Source organism: Phaenicophaeus curvirostris, chromosome 22 (genome assembly GCF_032191515.1).
Source record: "Phaenicophaeus curvirostris isolate KB17595 chromosome 22, BPBGC_Pcur_1.0, whole genome shotgun sequence".
Classification (NCBI taxonomy): Eukaryota; Metazoa; Chordata; class Aves; order Cuculiformes; family Cuculidae; genus Phaenicophaeus; species Phaenicophaeus curvirostris.
In genome coordinates this window covers 81,446-96,514 of record NC_091413.1, presented here as the reverse complement: position 1 = coordinate 96,514, position 15,069 = coordinate 81,446, and the positions used below count along the sequence as shown (strand labels likewise).

The following is a 15,069-nucleotide window of genomic DNA, read 5'->3' as shown; positions in this document are numbered from 1 at the left end:
CCAAATACTGTCAAATTACTCCAGCTGCAGTCTTCTGAGGTGCTTGGCATTCAGTTTTGCATTGTGTAGCGCTTCTCTTTAGACATGTGCATTGAGGTGAGGATCATTCTGTGTAGGTCATCATCCCATCACGCTTAAGAACTGTTGCATGAGCGTGGTGGCAAACAAGGGTTTGTGGAGTTCTACTTCTTTTAGTAGTTGGGAATATGTAGCAAAGAAGGCCTACAGGAAGAAAAAGACTGGTGCGTGGAGTGTGCTGGAGGAAATAGCAGAAAATGGGAGGTTTGTGTGAGTTCTGTACATCCATGGTAGCAGAACAGCCAGGATTCTTTTTCTAGGGGGAACTATAAACAAAAAATAAGAGATTTTTTTTTTTTTTGCTTACAGATGTGCAGCTGTGAGGGTTTTCCTGAAGAGGTGTGGGGTGATGTGGAGTTGTCCTTGTGCAGTCTTTGTACTGTGGGCCAGAAAGCATAAAGAAGAGGTCAGACTTCATTTATGAGCTGTTTCCATTTCTGGCAACAAGAGGCAAGAAATCACATGTGCTTCATTAAATTAGCAGATCAGTCAGCATCTGTCGTGAGATTCTATGTTGGAATCTATTTGCCTGTTTTACCTACCACAGTAACGCACACTTTGGCTACAGGAGTGATGCTGCTGAGACTCGAGGAGGCTGTTCGGCACCTGAATGCCATTAACCTCTAAGAGAGGAGTGGCAGTGCTGAGAGTGGCTTTGTGGGGTATGCATCTTCTTAGGAATTAGTTTGAAACTTCAGTTTTGCACGGAAAAACTGGTACCGGCTTCTGAATCTGAGCTGACCTCATCCAAGTGTTCAGCTTGTGTAGGCCGAACTTAAAAAAACACGTTCTTCGGGTGCTCCCAAAGTAAAGTCTAACGGAAATGGAACCAGCAAGAAGCAGAGGATCAGTATGTGTCCTTGCAACAGAGTCTTTCTGCTGAATTCAGGAATGTAAATAGGAAGAAACCGAAACACAATCATTGTGAAAAAAAGGTTTGAGTTAAGCTTTGGCTTCGGCACAGGCAGCAGGAATGGTAGAATAAGTACTGAAAGATGATTTCACATTGCAGCAGGGGTCTGGATCTGCAGCCAAGCCACAGCTTTGCTCTGTTGTGGGCCCAGACTGAGGTTGTGGTTCATCTTAATTTAGCTTGAGTGAGTTGCCCGTTGTGGGAACTCCTGGTACATGTGACACGTCCGACTGCTAATTGTTTTAAATATTTCAGTCTTAATCCTCAGTGATAGCAGGCAATGTTCAGGTAACAGAGGTAGGATCTCTGGTGTCTCGTTGTGCACAGAAAAAGGAGACATGCCCATAAAATGTGTATGCCTCGTGTCAAGAGATGGAGAGAAAAGATTGTATGTTAATATGAATGCTGTAATCAGTATGTGAAACGTCGAGAAATGGCTTGAACTTCAGTAAATCAAATTAAGCCAAGTTTTTCTTAATCAACCACTTTATTCTGAACTATTTTTCTTCCAGACACCTCCCCGTGATGATTCCACCATCTGCAACAACCCCTGTCAGTGATGTTGCACTCTTGTCCAGCATGGCTTCTCAGGAAATCTGGAGGTCACAAGTTACAGGCTATTCTGGAACAGTCACACGGCACATAAGTCATCGGGCCAACAACTTCAAGAGGCATCCAAAAAGGAGAAAACATATCCGCCCTTCACCACCACCACCGCCAAATACTCCGTGTCCTATCGATTTGATTGACTTTGGGGATCTCCAGCCTCAGAGGTCTTTCCTTGAACTTCTGTTTAATGGTTGCATTCTCTTTGGGCTTGAGTTCAGCTACGCCATGGAAACAGCCTATGTTACCCCTGTGCTGCTTCAGATGGGGCTTCCAGACCAGCTATATGGAATGGTGTGGTTCATCAGCCCTATATTAGGTAACTTTCCTTTGTGCTCTTTCTTCTCTCTTGTTTCTTTCCCCTGTGCAGGGGTTATATGTTTTTGTTTTCTCTACCTCAACTGTTCACAAGTATATTCTATGTGCTTTCGAGATTAAGAAGAAGCACTAGCCATAATTTTATACAACCAAATGGAGAGTGATTCTTACTGTGTCTTGGCTGGAATAGGCCCAGTGTGGTCAAAAGGTCTGTCCTTTTACGGCTTCTCAACTTCTTAAGATATTGTATGAGGATAAGCTTTGGTTGCTCCATTCCCGTATTTAAAAACTAGCAAAAGAGGATCGGTGTATCCGTGTATGTCTCTGTGAAAAATAGCATATGGAGGCAGTTCCCAAGGTTGTGTGAAAGAAGCAGAGTGGGCTTGCTTTCTCCCGTTTAATTTTCTGAAACAAACGAGGTGTACCAATAATGAAAGACCATTGATCCCTACTGTTAAAGTCATAAGCCGTAAAGCCTTAGCATGGAGGCAGGCCTGGGAACATGTCCATTTCTATGAGAAGAACCGTAGGATGGGCTCTTACCACTTAGAAACTTCGTTTTGGCCGTTCTTGTACTTACGGGATGCACTTCAGAAGAAGAGAGTATAGATAGGCCCCTTGCTCTCAGGCTGACCCCACCTTTCCAACTTGCATGTTTGCTTCCTGCTATCTTCCAAGCTAATTCTGCTCCACCTAACGTGGAGTAGATTAAATAGCTTGTAAGGAACTGAGTCCGTTAGAACATGAAACTGTTGAACTCTAACTTTTCATCTGATGTCAAACTCTGCTGTATTAATGATGGAGAGTGAACTGCCATGACTGTGAGCAGTGGCACATTTGGTTATTCAGTTCCTGACCTGGGAAATGCCAGGAAGTACACTGTACGTGCACCTAGGTGACCGGAACCAGCTGGGAGTATCACTGTGCCATGATATCTTGCCTTTACCTGCCTTTTGAGCTACCGATTTTAACAACTCCCATGCGAAACACGCTTGCTGAAAAATTCTACTTCTTAGCGATTCCTTTTTTCTAGGGTTCTTGCTACAGCCTTTGCTCGGGGCCTGGAGTGACAGATGTAAGTCAAGATTTGGAAGGAGAAGACCTTTCATTCTGGTCTTAGCAGTAGGTATGTATTTTAGAAACAATGGGCTGTAGTATTTGTAAGGTAGAAATATTGTGCATTTCCCTTCAGTGACATCTCCTGTGGCACTAGACTGAACAACATGCCTCTGATAACGATGGGTATTGTAGGTCTAAAGAAGGTGGCAAGTGGCACCGAGGTGATGCTTGACAGCTGGAGATCCACACATAAAAGCTTTCCTTATCAGAGTTTGAAGAGGTGTTTTTCAGCATCAAGAATGTTTTTCTTTGGCTAGAAACAACTCCAGCCATTTTTAAGCCTGAACAGTGAGAATGGATTATGTGTGTCCTATAAGCCACACTTATTCCCCAGGCCGTGATGATCTGAACAAGGGCAATCGTGCTTGTCATAGGGCTCTGCAGTTAGTACGATTCTCTTAGAACATGGAGCGAGGCAGGGTGTTTTGCTTACGAGCAGTCAATTGATTGATTTTTGATTTGATTTTATTCCCAGGAGCATTGCTTGGGCTCTCACTTATGCTGAATGGCAAAGATATAGGGAGTGCCTTGTCTGACACTGCGAATAACCACAAGTGGGGGATCATTCTTACGGTCTGTGGTGTTGTCCTCATGGACTTCAGTGCAGATTCAGCAGACAATCCCAGTCATGCCTACATGATGGATGTGTGCGGCCCAGTGGATCAAGACAGGGGCCTCAACATCCACGCTTTGTTAGCAGGTACGTATTTGTGGTGCTCCTTGGGTGACGTGAACCCTTAGTAAACGTCCCTGCTGTGAGAAAGCAGAGTGAAATCACTGGTCTTTTCCTCTATAAGCATGATAACTGAATACCTGGAGAGGTAGCACTACTTAACTTTGAAAACAGACCTCTGCTTACCGCAAAAGGCTTTTGTAACTGTGAAAAGTCAAATGAGATGTAGTCCTGAGGTGTTCTTCTGAAGGTCCCTTGTGTTGTTTATGACACCTACGGGAACAGAATTATCCTTTAAGGGAGGAGGTTCAGCTTCCTGCAGGTGTGGAAAACACCTTTTTTAGTCACACTGTCGGAGGGAAAAGCGCCTAGTGGGCACTGTCATATTCAGTTGCCATACCTAGTCCAGTTTTCCTCTCCGTTAGAGGAGACCATTTCATACTCTTGAATGTGTTTGTAAGAAGGAAGGAGTTGTGTCATAAGGCATTCGTTGTGTGAGTGAAGTCAGAGTATCTGATGCCCTCAGAATTTTCCTGTTCGTAGGTAGTAATGCAGTGGCAGTTCTGTACGCTGTCAACACGTTGCTGAGTAATGAGCTTACTGCGCTTCTGAGATAATTCAGTCTGTCTTGGACGCAGTTAGATCTGCGTTCCTGTAACTGAGTGAGGAAAATGGATTTTCACTTACTTTCAGGGAAACAGTCTTAGGTGACTGATTGCAGAGCCTTGCCACGAGGCTAGAGGACACTTCTGTTTTACGGACTGAAATAGCTGAAGGTAAAGTGGTTTGTTCTTGGCAAAGAATGAACTACCTTTTTTTAATTATTTGTATTATAACTTTTACAGCACTGACCTTCTCCCTCTTTCTGTACCATGTTTGTACATCCAGATAGTCCTTGTCGTGCGGATAACTGTGTTTATTACTGTGTTTGAATTGAAAAGGAGTTGAGTAGTAAAACACAAGTAATACATCGGATTCTACTCACGCATCATCGGACAAACAGTGCTGTGCCTGACTTCCAGGATCGGCTACGGAAGATAATCTCGGCTCTGTTTTTCCACCAGGTCTTGGAGGTGGCTTTGGTTATGTTGTTGGAGGAATACACTGGGACAAAACCAGTTTTGGAAAAGCTGTGGGAGGGCAACTTCGTGTCATCTATATCTTCACCTCAGTTATACTGACTATCGCTACTGTGCTGACTCTGATTAGCATTCCAGAAAGACCCTTAAGGTCCTTTAGCAGGAAGAAAAAGGTGATGAAGAGTCCAAGTCTTCCTCTTCCTCCTTCTCCACCTCTCCTCTTTGAGGAGGGTGTAAATGAAAACTTTGCTTCTCATAACTCAGCTCACTTATATGCAAGTTTTACGAGTCCTGTTTCCCCACTCAGTCCACTCACGCCCAAATATGGCAGTTTTGTCAGCAGAGACAATTCCTTGACAGGAATTAATGAGTTTGCATCGTCATTTGGGACTTCAAATATTGACAGTGTGCTTATAGACTGTTTTACAGGTGGGCACAATAGTTACTTAACGCTTCCAGCTAGCTTGCCCAGGCAGTCTGTCAGTGTCAGCTTTCCTCGTGTGCCTGATGGCTGTTACCACGTTGAAAATGGAGTTCTGGAGCAAGGGGAGAGCAGTGTAACGCCAGGGCCTGATGGCGAGGTGCTGAGGGTGGGCTCCCTGGATGCGATAAAGCCACGGTCATCGGGGATCCTGAAAAGACCTCAGACCTTGGCCATTCCAGATATTGTAACGGGACACTGTCCAGAAAATAGAAGAAGAAATGTAACCTTCAGCCAACAGGTAAGGGCAGAAAATCAATGGTATGAGCTTTCCTTTAATCTCCTTGTATCATTTCAAATGTGGGATGTACAAATTCATCGTTAAAGACTGCTTGTGACAGTTTGCTCATAAAAGTTGTTATGGTAATGGCATACCTGCTATGACTTGATCGGTAAAATAGCGGGTGGGGTGTGAATTATGACTGGTAGTCTGTCAGCTGCCTTTGTTAAGATATGAAGAGGACTATTACAAGCATACTGAAAGCTGCAGCGCAGTGCTGCCATTTAACACTCATTCCAAGGCTGAACTTACAGCTTTGCTAAATATGCTTTTCTTAATCTCCGAATCAGCATATCACAGCAGTAGAGTTTTAAGTTTCAGATGATCACATAGGTGTGTAATATTGCATAGATTTGCTCAAAGGATGTTTGTTTTTTCTCTTACTGTGTTTGTTGACTTGGGAGTTCTTATCGTGCAGGTTGCTAATATCTTGCTGAATGGTATCAAGTATGAGAGTGAGCTGGATGGATCAGGCGAGACCTCAGAGCAACCGCTCTCCATGAAACTTCTTTGTTCGACCATCTGCCATATGCCCAAGGCTCTTCGTAACCTCTGCATCAACCACTTCCTCGGTATTCAGAGAGTGCCATCTTGCTTTTGCTGTGAAGTAGCCTACCTTAGATGAATGTTTTCAAATATTTTATCTGTTGCTGCAATGGCTGCTAACTAGAGAGGACATTATTAGTTCTGTATGTACTCACCAATAAGGAACTCTCTGGTATGTAGTTTCTTAGAACACTGAGAAAGGAGGGGAAAAATATCCAACAAAAAAGTAGAACTTGCATTCCTAGAAAGGGTATAACTTGAGCCTAAATTAGCATATGTGTTAAATGGAATATTTACGTTGAGATGAAAAATGTGGCCGAGCAGAAAGACAAGATAAGATTAATTGTTTTTTCCTGCTTACACCCAAGATGGGTAATCACTTTCCTCCCTTTTACAGCCTGTGTATAGGGGTCCCAGAACAGGCCACGAGGAGGTGTGGAATGTGGCACTGCTGGAGTGCCCTGTAATCGGTGCACTGTCACCTTTACTCTTACCAGTGTGCGACTGATGGTTAGGAAGGGTTTGTAAGCAGTCCAGTTTACACAAAATTGGACAGCAGGTAACAGGTAACATTAGCTGTGAACAGAATTAAGAGATGACCTGCATCAGCGGCCCTGACGCTGGTTTGCGAGTAGGCGCTGTGTCATAGGCGTTCTAGAGGCTGCATCCATTGAAAGCACTCCTTTCAGTTCTAAGTGGGAGGACAACAACAACCTGAAATGGCTGTGTGCTGTGGAACCAAGCGTTGTGTCCTGTTAAAACCCAAAGGGAGCTCAGACTGCTGATACCTATTTTTCTGTCTTGCTAAGCCCGTATTTTGTGGACTGCAGTCAGCCTCTAGGATTCCACTTAGGAATTCTAAGGATAAATCTTGGTCTTCAAAATCCTGAACGTCTTTCATCAATGTTGTAGCATAACGCATGGGGAACTGTTACATAATACTCACGCTGCACAACCTGTCTTCAGTTGTAATTTGTAGTATAGCTGGTAGCACACGTGTAAGCTTAAAGGGAAAACAGATACTCTGGAACCCTCATAAGTTTCTTCTGGCTTCTTTCAGGATGGCTTTCATTTGAGGGGATGTTACTTTTTTATACCGACTTCGTGGGAGAAGTAGTGTTTCAAGGGAATCCGAAAGCACCTCACAACTCAGATGAGTATCAGAAGTACAACGCTGGGGTCACCATGGGCTGCTGGGGAATGTGCATCTATGCATTCAGTGCTGCTTTCTATTCAGGTACTTCATACAGCCATCTTAGCCACTGCCGTGAGGAAGGTGCACCCGCCTCTTAAGCAGCATTTCTGCAACAAGTAGTCCAGCATTTATGTTGCACGTAGCCTGCCACATGGCGTGAGTTGCTGCAGCACAGTGTTCTTTTTCACCACATTATCTCTGCTAGTTAGCTTGGCCTGCTCTGACAGCAAATGAAGTCAGCAGTCCAGTGAAAACACATCTCTATTGGTATATAGTTCCTTTCACAAGTAGCATTTTCCGTCTGTATGAAATCCAGAAATAAACACAGCCATCCTAGGCACAGTTCTGGTGCAGCAGCACTCAGTGGCCATGTGCCCCCGGCAGAGTGCCCAGTGTCAAGTGCCACCTCAGCACCTTGTCATGTGTCTGCTCCCCGCCCGTGCCACAGTTCCCATTTACTCCTCAGGGACAGGGGGATTGCCAAGCTTCAGCTCTGCTTTGCTCTCCACACAGGTAGGGCAGCAAGGCTGTATCATGGCAGTGGGTTTGAAAGCCATCTGTGGCACTCACGTGCAAGCCACTGGTTACTCAAAGGTGTAATGGTCGCTGTTGAGATATTGCTGCCTAGCAGCTCAGCTGCAGGGCCCATAGGTGCAACCCTCAGGTCCACTGAGTTGCTAGCAGCAGGGAGGGCCACAGTTCACCCCAAATGCTGTGTCGTTGTCTTGCAGCCGCACTGGAGAAGCTGGAGGAGCGGTTCAGCACACGGACCCTGTACTTTGTGGCATATTTGGCCTTTGGGCTGGGCACAGGGCTGGCCACGCTCTCTAGAAACATCTATGTGGTGCTGTCACTGTGTGCTACCTACGGCATCCTCTTTGCCACGCTCTGTACGCTGCCCTACTCCCTGCTCTGCGACTACTACCAGAGCCATGAGGTGAGCCTCAGCATGGGGAGGGGAGAGAGGTATTCACAGCACCTCCTTACTCTATGTCCTCCACAGTTTGTAGGCTCACAGGCAGAGGGCACGCGGCGTGGGATGGGTGTTGACATTTCCCTGTTGAGCTGTCAGTACTTCCTGGCACAGATACTTGTGGCCCTGGCCATGGGGCCACTGACAGCGGCTGTGGGCAGTGCCAGTGGCGCCATGTACTTCGCCAGCCTGGTGTCCTTCCTGGGTTGTCTCTTCTCCTCTCTCTGTGTTACCTACGAGTCACCACCCACTGAGGAGCTGCCACCCACTGAAGAGCAGCGCCCGCTCTTGTCCCGTTTGCGGAACGAATAAATTGGAAAAGCCAGCACAGCCTCTGCTGCTTCATTGTGTCATCCTCAGCCTCCCCATTGCAGCGTGGTGGGCTCCTGCACCCCTGGGATGGCAGCAGTGGACATGGCAAATGGTGAGAACCTCTGCGCTGGCTTTGCTGATCTTTCCTCTGACTGCAGGAGGGCGAGGAGCAAGTTGGCAGTGTCTGGCACAGCTCATCCTTCGCTGAGTTGGCAAAGGGCTGCTTGTGCCCTTGGGGCCGCAGCAAAAAGTAGGAGCGGTGTTAGCATGGGGCCATTCCCTCCAGCTGCCACACGGTGCCGTCATTCCCAGGGGAACTAGCAGTTTTGTCTGGCCCGAGGCAGGGGACCCAGACTTTGGGTGCCTGGGCAGGGCTACCGTGATCTCTCAGGCAGCAGTGAGCTGCACGGCTGCACGCGTCACTGTGAGCACGGCCACTGTGGAAGTGCTGGGGGCCATGGTGCTCCATCAGCTTTGTAGGTGGAAAGTGCCATCTCGCTGCCAGGCAGAGCAGCCTGGTCCTCAGTCGCCAAGAGCAGCAGTGACTCCCACAAGGACTGGCGAGTCCAATCTCCAAGTCCTGGCGTTGCCCATGGTAGGCCTGACTCTGAAGGGTGCTTTAAAAAACTTTGGAAAGGCCGAGTGACTGGTCTTGCTCAGATGGTGTAAGTATTCTGTCACGTGGCTGGGCTCCTGGGTGTGCTCAGAGCACCCACTAGCAGAACTGCTCCAAGAAGCCACTGTGGGGTGAAATCACAGCGGTCTGGCTCTCAAACCCTGCTCTGTAGGTTCTGGTTGTGGTCCATGGTGATGGTTGCCAATTTGTGCACATTTCTTTCCACAGCAGACTTTTAACTAAGCCTACAAGGGCTTGCGATGACTTAGCAGGAGGATGGGCAGTTGTCTGTAACAGCTTTGGGGCGAAAGGTCTGTTTGCATCAGCTTCCCTTGGGTAGAAGTCTGCTCTCAAAGTTAAACAGAGAATGTAAGAAAAATAATTTGTGTGAAAGCCTGGAGCACATAATCCTTGTTCTTTGTACAGTCGCACCTTGTGACATTTTAAAATCTGCATGGGGACCAGTGACTAAGCGCTTGTGAACTAGAGCTGCATCTTCCCTGTCTCGTTGAAAGTAGTGTAAAGGGGCTTTTGGTTTAATTACCCGTGAGAATTCCTAACTATTGTGATTTTGGAGGGCGGTATATGTTTGAGACCTCATATAAGTTCCAGTTAAGCCCAGGAGTCTTTTAAGTCTTCAGAGCAAGGATGAAAATGGAAATAAAAGTTAAAACTGTTTCTAGGATTCCTGTCAGCCTGCCTCTGTGCTTGGGTAGGCAGCCAAGGTTACCAAGGCCGATGGGCATTTTTGGTGTTCATCTGTGCTGTGCATGACTCTCTGGAGAGTTTATGTTTGCTCACCTGTTCTCTTAAGTTCAGAAGAAGGCTTTTCTGTGGAGGATCGCTCCTTTTAAATGAGTTATACTTGACTGTTCACCTGAGTTTATTCTGATGCTTGATCTGTGATGCGAGGATGAGTAACTTGTGTAAACCTTAGCTGTTGTGGCTTACCATACTCCAGTGCTGAAAGCATAATGCACAGCTTGTAAGAACCTCTTGTTTTTATCATCCATCCCCTACTATTACTTTTTTTAAGATTTGAGAACTAAGTTTCACACCACTCGGTATTAACTCAAATAGAGAAACGCTACTGAAGTAAGGAAGCCAAGCACTAAGAGGTAAAGGACTGGTGGATTGGTGGGCCTATTAATAATTTTCTTTATTTGGGCTTATGTAGTGTCATATCAGCAGGAATATCTGTGACATGACATTTCTCTGGATACGGGACAGCTGTCTCCAAGATCATTCACAATGAAGGTGGGTCGAAATGGCACGAGAAATTATACATCTGGTATTTCTGACAATTCTGAATTAAAACATGACTTTGGAGAACTTTCCATTTCTTGTTGGTCTGCTGTGTTACCCTGCTTTCTCTTCCTATCTTAAGGAGCTTGTAAACTCAAAAAATTCTTTTTCTGATCCCACTAGCTAATGCAGTACTAGGTCTTAATATGTTTTATCTTGAGCTTTGTATCCATCATTATTGCACTAAATGGATCATAAGCAATTTCCTTTTTTAGGTAGCTGAAGTTGCAGATCAGTTAATTGCTAGTGAGGATCTTCAAAAGAGTCACTGAACTGATGCAATCAATGCATTTGATAGTAACGTTTGTCTCTGCTTCCATCTGTAAATAAAATTACGGAATACATTTATATAGTTGTAGAAGTATTGATATGCCCATATGCATTGCCATGCCCATATGCATTGCCTAATACAACATATATTACATTTTCTGGTTTACATGATATGGATCTTATTTTGCATATGTATGTATGTATGTATTGTATGTAGGGTTGCCATACATAGTATTTTTAAGTCAACACGTGCTGATTTCGGGCTTTGAGCAATACTGGTGGTCTCTGGAAAAAAACCCAGAGCCTGCTACCATCATGCAGAGTTGCAAACTGCACCAGATCAACAGAAAGAACATAAAAAAGAGGCATTGCTTCCTTTGTTGTACATATTATTTTATGGAAGCTAGTATAGGTGGTCACTGTTGAACCGTGAGCTGCAAAATGTTGTTTATCTTTTAGAATCCAAATGCTTTAAATTCTGTCTAAATCTGTGAGCTGCTGCTTAGAAGTAAGATGCATGAGTTCGGGCAGGAGAGTGATTTTATGCTGCGCTGTAGTTCCAAGTTCTTCAGCGGTGCCGAAAGGTTAATTTTGAGTAAGGTCTTATCATTAAAGGTTGTTTGATGGCAATTATTTGTGGATGTTCATAAATGTATTTGTAACATAAGTACAGAAGTAGGGAAAAAGGGGAGAGGGAGGGAAAAAGCACCTCATCAGTTGTCTCATGTTTGTAATTAAGCTAGCTGTAACCATTTCTGGGTATCTGCAATTCACTTGACCTCTGCTTGTGTCTCTCAAAAAAGACAACCTAATGATTTTGGAATTTCTTCTGTATCTCGGAACAAAGAAAATTAAGTCTTTTCAAGAATCACATAAAATAGAACTGCACGACTGTATCTGTGAAAAAAGAAAAGCCATATTGCAAACTATTTTAAAAGACTTGTCTGGGCAACTCATCTTGTATGCTATAGGTGATGCACCTTATTTTAGTAAGAGAATAATTTGTCTTTCGGTAAAAGGTGGCTTTCTCAACGTATGTTCTTCCTCCCTCAGACTGGACGACAACCCTAGCCAAGAGACTTTTAGATACCACTACCCTAAGACCATCCATGGATTCCATTACTTACAATAACTACCCTGACAATTCTATGACTACTGGAGTGGAAATGCCAAGGGAGATCTCCAGCATCCGTTTAATTTATCAAAATTGGTTTTCTGTACCTCTGCTTGTTAAGACATGATGACTCATGGAAGAAGGGGCAGGTGTTAGAAAAACAATACCACCCTTCACAGCTTCATCCATTCAAAGAGTGGCTTTTTATTCATCTAATCTTTCATTCACAAAGCATAACACCCCCCCCCCCTTCTCCGTATTGTAATTCTGTGCAAAGTGAGGAGGCCCCTTAGAGTGTTTTGTCTATTCTTCCTCTGTCAGGGTGGTTACGCTTACAAGCCTTATGGGAATGCAAAAGTGAAATCTTGTCTGTGCCTGACCTTTGCAGACGAAACCCCTCCGAAAGCAAGTGGTGTATCTAAGGTAGGAGAGATACTTCAGTGGGCCTCTTGCTTCTCAGGATAGTGTCAAATATGAGATGCAGTAGTAAGAATCGTACCTCACTTCCTGCAAAGCCTTCCACTCAAGGCTGAAACCTTTCCCTCCTGTGTGTAAATGAGCAAATAGGCCCAGAACCTCTCTTATGTTCTCTTAAGAAACTGAACAGGAACGCAGCCGCAGTCCTGGACCACGGGGCTGGCCTGTTGCAGTGTATCAGAGCCAGGAGTCAAAATACTTGACAAGGGCAGCAGGCAAATGGAAGCTAGCACTAAGAGATGCCATTGCTGCAGAAGGCGAGACGCTAGGGCTAACAATGTGCTTGTAGGAAAAGCTGTACGTGTCGCCTGGAGTGGTTCCCCAGCTGCACTATAACAGGACCCTCACTTTCATACTTGCCTCACCAAATCTGGCAGCAAGAGTAAACCTTTCAAAGGGGGGAGTCTGGAGAGGGCAGCACACGCACAAACGCAGAGAGTGCAGACAACTTTTTAATGCGGCAGGACGCACTGCCAGACGGGAGCTTCTGTCAGGGTGCAGGGGCCTGCTGTGCTCGCCGCCGCAGCCTCTCGGCGCCGGTAACCGTCATGGGGTGGAGCGGCAGGAACCCGGCCAGACCTGCAGGGAGAGGCGGTGAGCCAGGCCGAGCCGCCCCGGGCCCCCCGCCCCCGCCCGCCCCGGGCCTACCCAGCAGCTTCTCGGCGGGCCGGGAGATCTGCGCGCCGCAGCCCAGCCAGTAGCGCAGCCGCTCGAGGTTGAGCCCCGCCACCCTCTCGCCGTGGGCGTTGGGCAGCGGGTCCAGGCAGCCGAGCTGCTCCAAGTACTTCCCGTCGCGGGCGCGCCTGCTGTGTGCCGCCACGATGCGGAAGAAGGGTCGGTTGGTGCAGCCTCCGAGGGCGAAGCGGATCACGACGTGCCCGCCGCGGTAGCCCTTCAGGAGGCGGCTGCCTGCGAAGAGAGCGTCCGGGCAGTCAGGGGCCGGTCCGGGCCGTGCCCGGCGGGCCACGGCCGCGCCCACTCACCGAGCTGCACCATGGCGGCGGCCGGGCCTTCTCGCGGCGCGCACCGATGACGTTAGGGGGTATCCGGGCCTTCTCGCGGCGCGCACCGATGACGTTAGGGGGTATCCGGGCCTTCTCGCGGCGCGCACCGATGACGTTGTAGGGGCAGGGCCTCCTCGGGGCGTGGGGGGATTCTCAGGTTTGATTGTCGCAAGAGTTTCACCTTGAAAAGCGTTAGGTGCGTGTCCTCGGGGGTCTGAGGCCTGTGCTCCGCTGTGTCTTTGACTCAGCGCATTCCTCGACTGACTTGTTTAAACGTATCCTGTCTCCGTCCGTCGGAAGGTCAGAGACCTTGCTGCCTAAAGCTGTGGGCTTGGTGCTTGTCTCCTTGCTTACCCTTGCAGTTCCTAGGGAGGATGATGGGTATTTTTTAGGCTCGTAACAGTTTGTAGCCGAGCAAATTTTCCTCATCCGGTCTCTGGGCACACAAGCGTCACTTATTATCCCAGTTTTAGATTTTTTTTTCTTAACTGCCCTGTAAAGTTTTCTCCAAAGTTTATTGGTCACAGCAGTTACTTCATCCTTGTTATCTGTTGTGATATATATGTGTTACCTACAGATGTGTTTGCGGAGTTCCATGATTGTGGGAGGCACAGATGTTGGGTTGAAAAGATGGGTTTTAGGCGGCCCTCTTTCATCCCAAACTCACCCCTTGTGCCTTACATCTGCCCATTTTTACCCCCAAGCTGCTCCCTTTGCCCAAAACCACCCTGTTTCACCTCAAAGCCCACCCCGCTGACTCCGCTTCCTCCAGGCTGGGAGAGCTCTCCCTGCTGCTGAACACCTACGCCAACTCAAGCTGGAGGTATCGGGATACGACTAGTATGGATCAGTATAGCTCCTTAGTCCCCCCCCCTCCCAGCGCCCCTAATCCCCTTCCCATTGCCCCTCCCAGTTCTTTCCAGTGCCCCCAATCCCCCTCCCAGCACTCCTATTCCTCCTCCCAGTCCCTCACAGCGTCTCCATTCTCCTAGCCCCACCTCCACACCAATGAAATCATCAGTGATGTTAGCAGACGGCAATAAACGCAAATGAATGCACCTGCCCGCGTCCATCCACCTGAGTCTCAGTCTGCATGGGACTGGGAAGGGTTGAGAAGGGGCTTGCGCACACTGGGAGGGGGACTTGGGGCACTGGGAGGAACTGGGAGCGTGAATATAGGGGTGGGGAGGGACTGGTAATAGCTGGGAAAGGGCTTGGAGGCACTGGGAAGATGGATATGAGCAGCGGGAGGGGGAATGGGGGCAATGGGAAGGATTGGGAGGTTGAATTTGGGGACTGGGAAGGGCTGGGAGGGGGCTTGGGCACACTGGGAAGGGGGACGTGGGCACCAGGAGCGTGAATATGGGGACTGGGAGGGGTTAATGGCTGTGAGGGGGCTTGGGGGCACTGGGAACATGGATATGAGCACTGGGAGGGGAAATGGGGGTGATGAGAGGGACTGGGAGGGCGAATATGGGGCCTAGGAAGGGGAGTGTGGGCACTGGGAGCGACTGGGATGGTGAACATGGGCACTGGGAGGAACTGGGAATGGCTGGGAAGGAGTTTTAGGGTGCTGGGAGGAGGAATGTGGGTGCTGGGAAGGGGAGGGGGGACTCAAGAGGGGAACCTTGAGGGTCCTGGGGCCTCTAGAGGAGTCCTGGGGGTCCTAGAAGTTTCCTTGGGGACTGCAGAGCGGTCTTGGGGTTCAGA

General features: G+C 47.6%; 2 protein-coding genes across 11 annotated transcripts; one reads left to right on the top strand and one right to left on the bottom strand.

Moving 5' to 3' along the window:
* Positions 1 to 387: 387 nt before the first annotated feature.
* Positions 388 to 12,482, top strand: SLC45A1 (solute carrier family 45 member 1). Of its 10 annotated transcripts, none has more exons than XM_069874728.1 (11): positions 388 to 484; positions 647 to 740; positions 1,504 to 1,916; positions 2,949 to 3,041; positions 3,510 to 3,734; positions 4,772 to 5,508; positions 5,966 to 6,119; positions 7,154 to 7,330; positions 8,020 to 8,225; positions 8,292 to 8,685; positions 10,381 to 10,526. In XM_069874728.1, the coding sequence occupies exons 3-10, from the start codon at positions 1,517 to 1,519 to the stop codon at positions 8,571 to 8,573; spliced, it is 2,274 nt and encodes a 757-aa protein (XP_069730829.1). In that variant the 5' UTR covers positions 388 to 484; positions 647 to 740; positions 1,504 to 1,516; the 3' UTR covers positions 8,574 to 8,685; positions 10,381 to 10,526. The 10 variants fall into 10 exon arrangements, with proteins under 10 accessions (XP_069730829.1, XP_069730830.1, XP_069730827.1 ...); XM_069874729.1 differs by having other exon boundaries at positions 388 to 528; XM_069874726.1 differs by having other exon boundaries at positions 388 to 528; positions 626 to 740.
* Positions 12,483 to 12,794: 312 nt separating this feature from the next.
* MRPS16 (mitochondrial ribosomal protein S16) lies at positions 12,795 to 13,428 on the bottom strand. Its single transcript, XM_069874737.1, has 3 exons — positions 13,339 to 13,428; positions 13,004 to 13,264; positions 12,795 to 12,934 (listed from the first exon to the last, which is right to left on the bottom strand). The coding sequence occupies exons 1-3, from the start codon at positions 13,349 to 13,351 to the stop codon at positions 12,846 to 12,848; spliced, it is 363 nt and encodes a 120-aa protein (XP_069730838.1). The 5' UTR covers positions 13,352 to 13,428; the 3' UTR covers positions 12,795 to 12,845.
* Between the last annotated feature and the right edge of the window lie 1,641 nt (positions 13,429 to 15,069).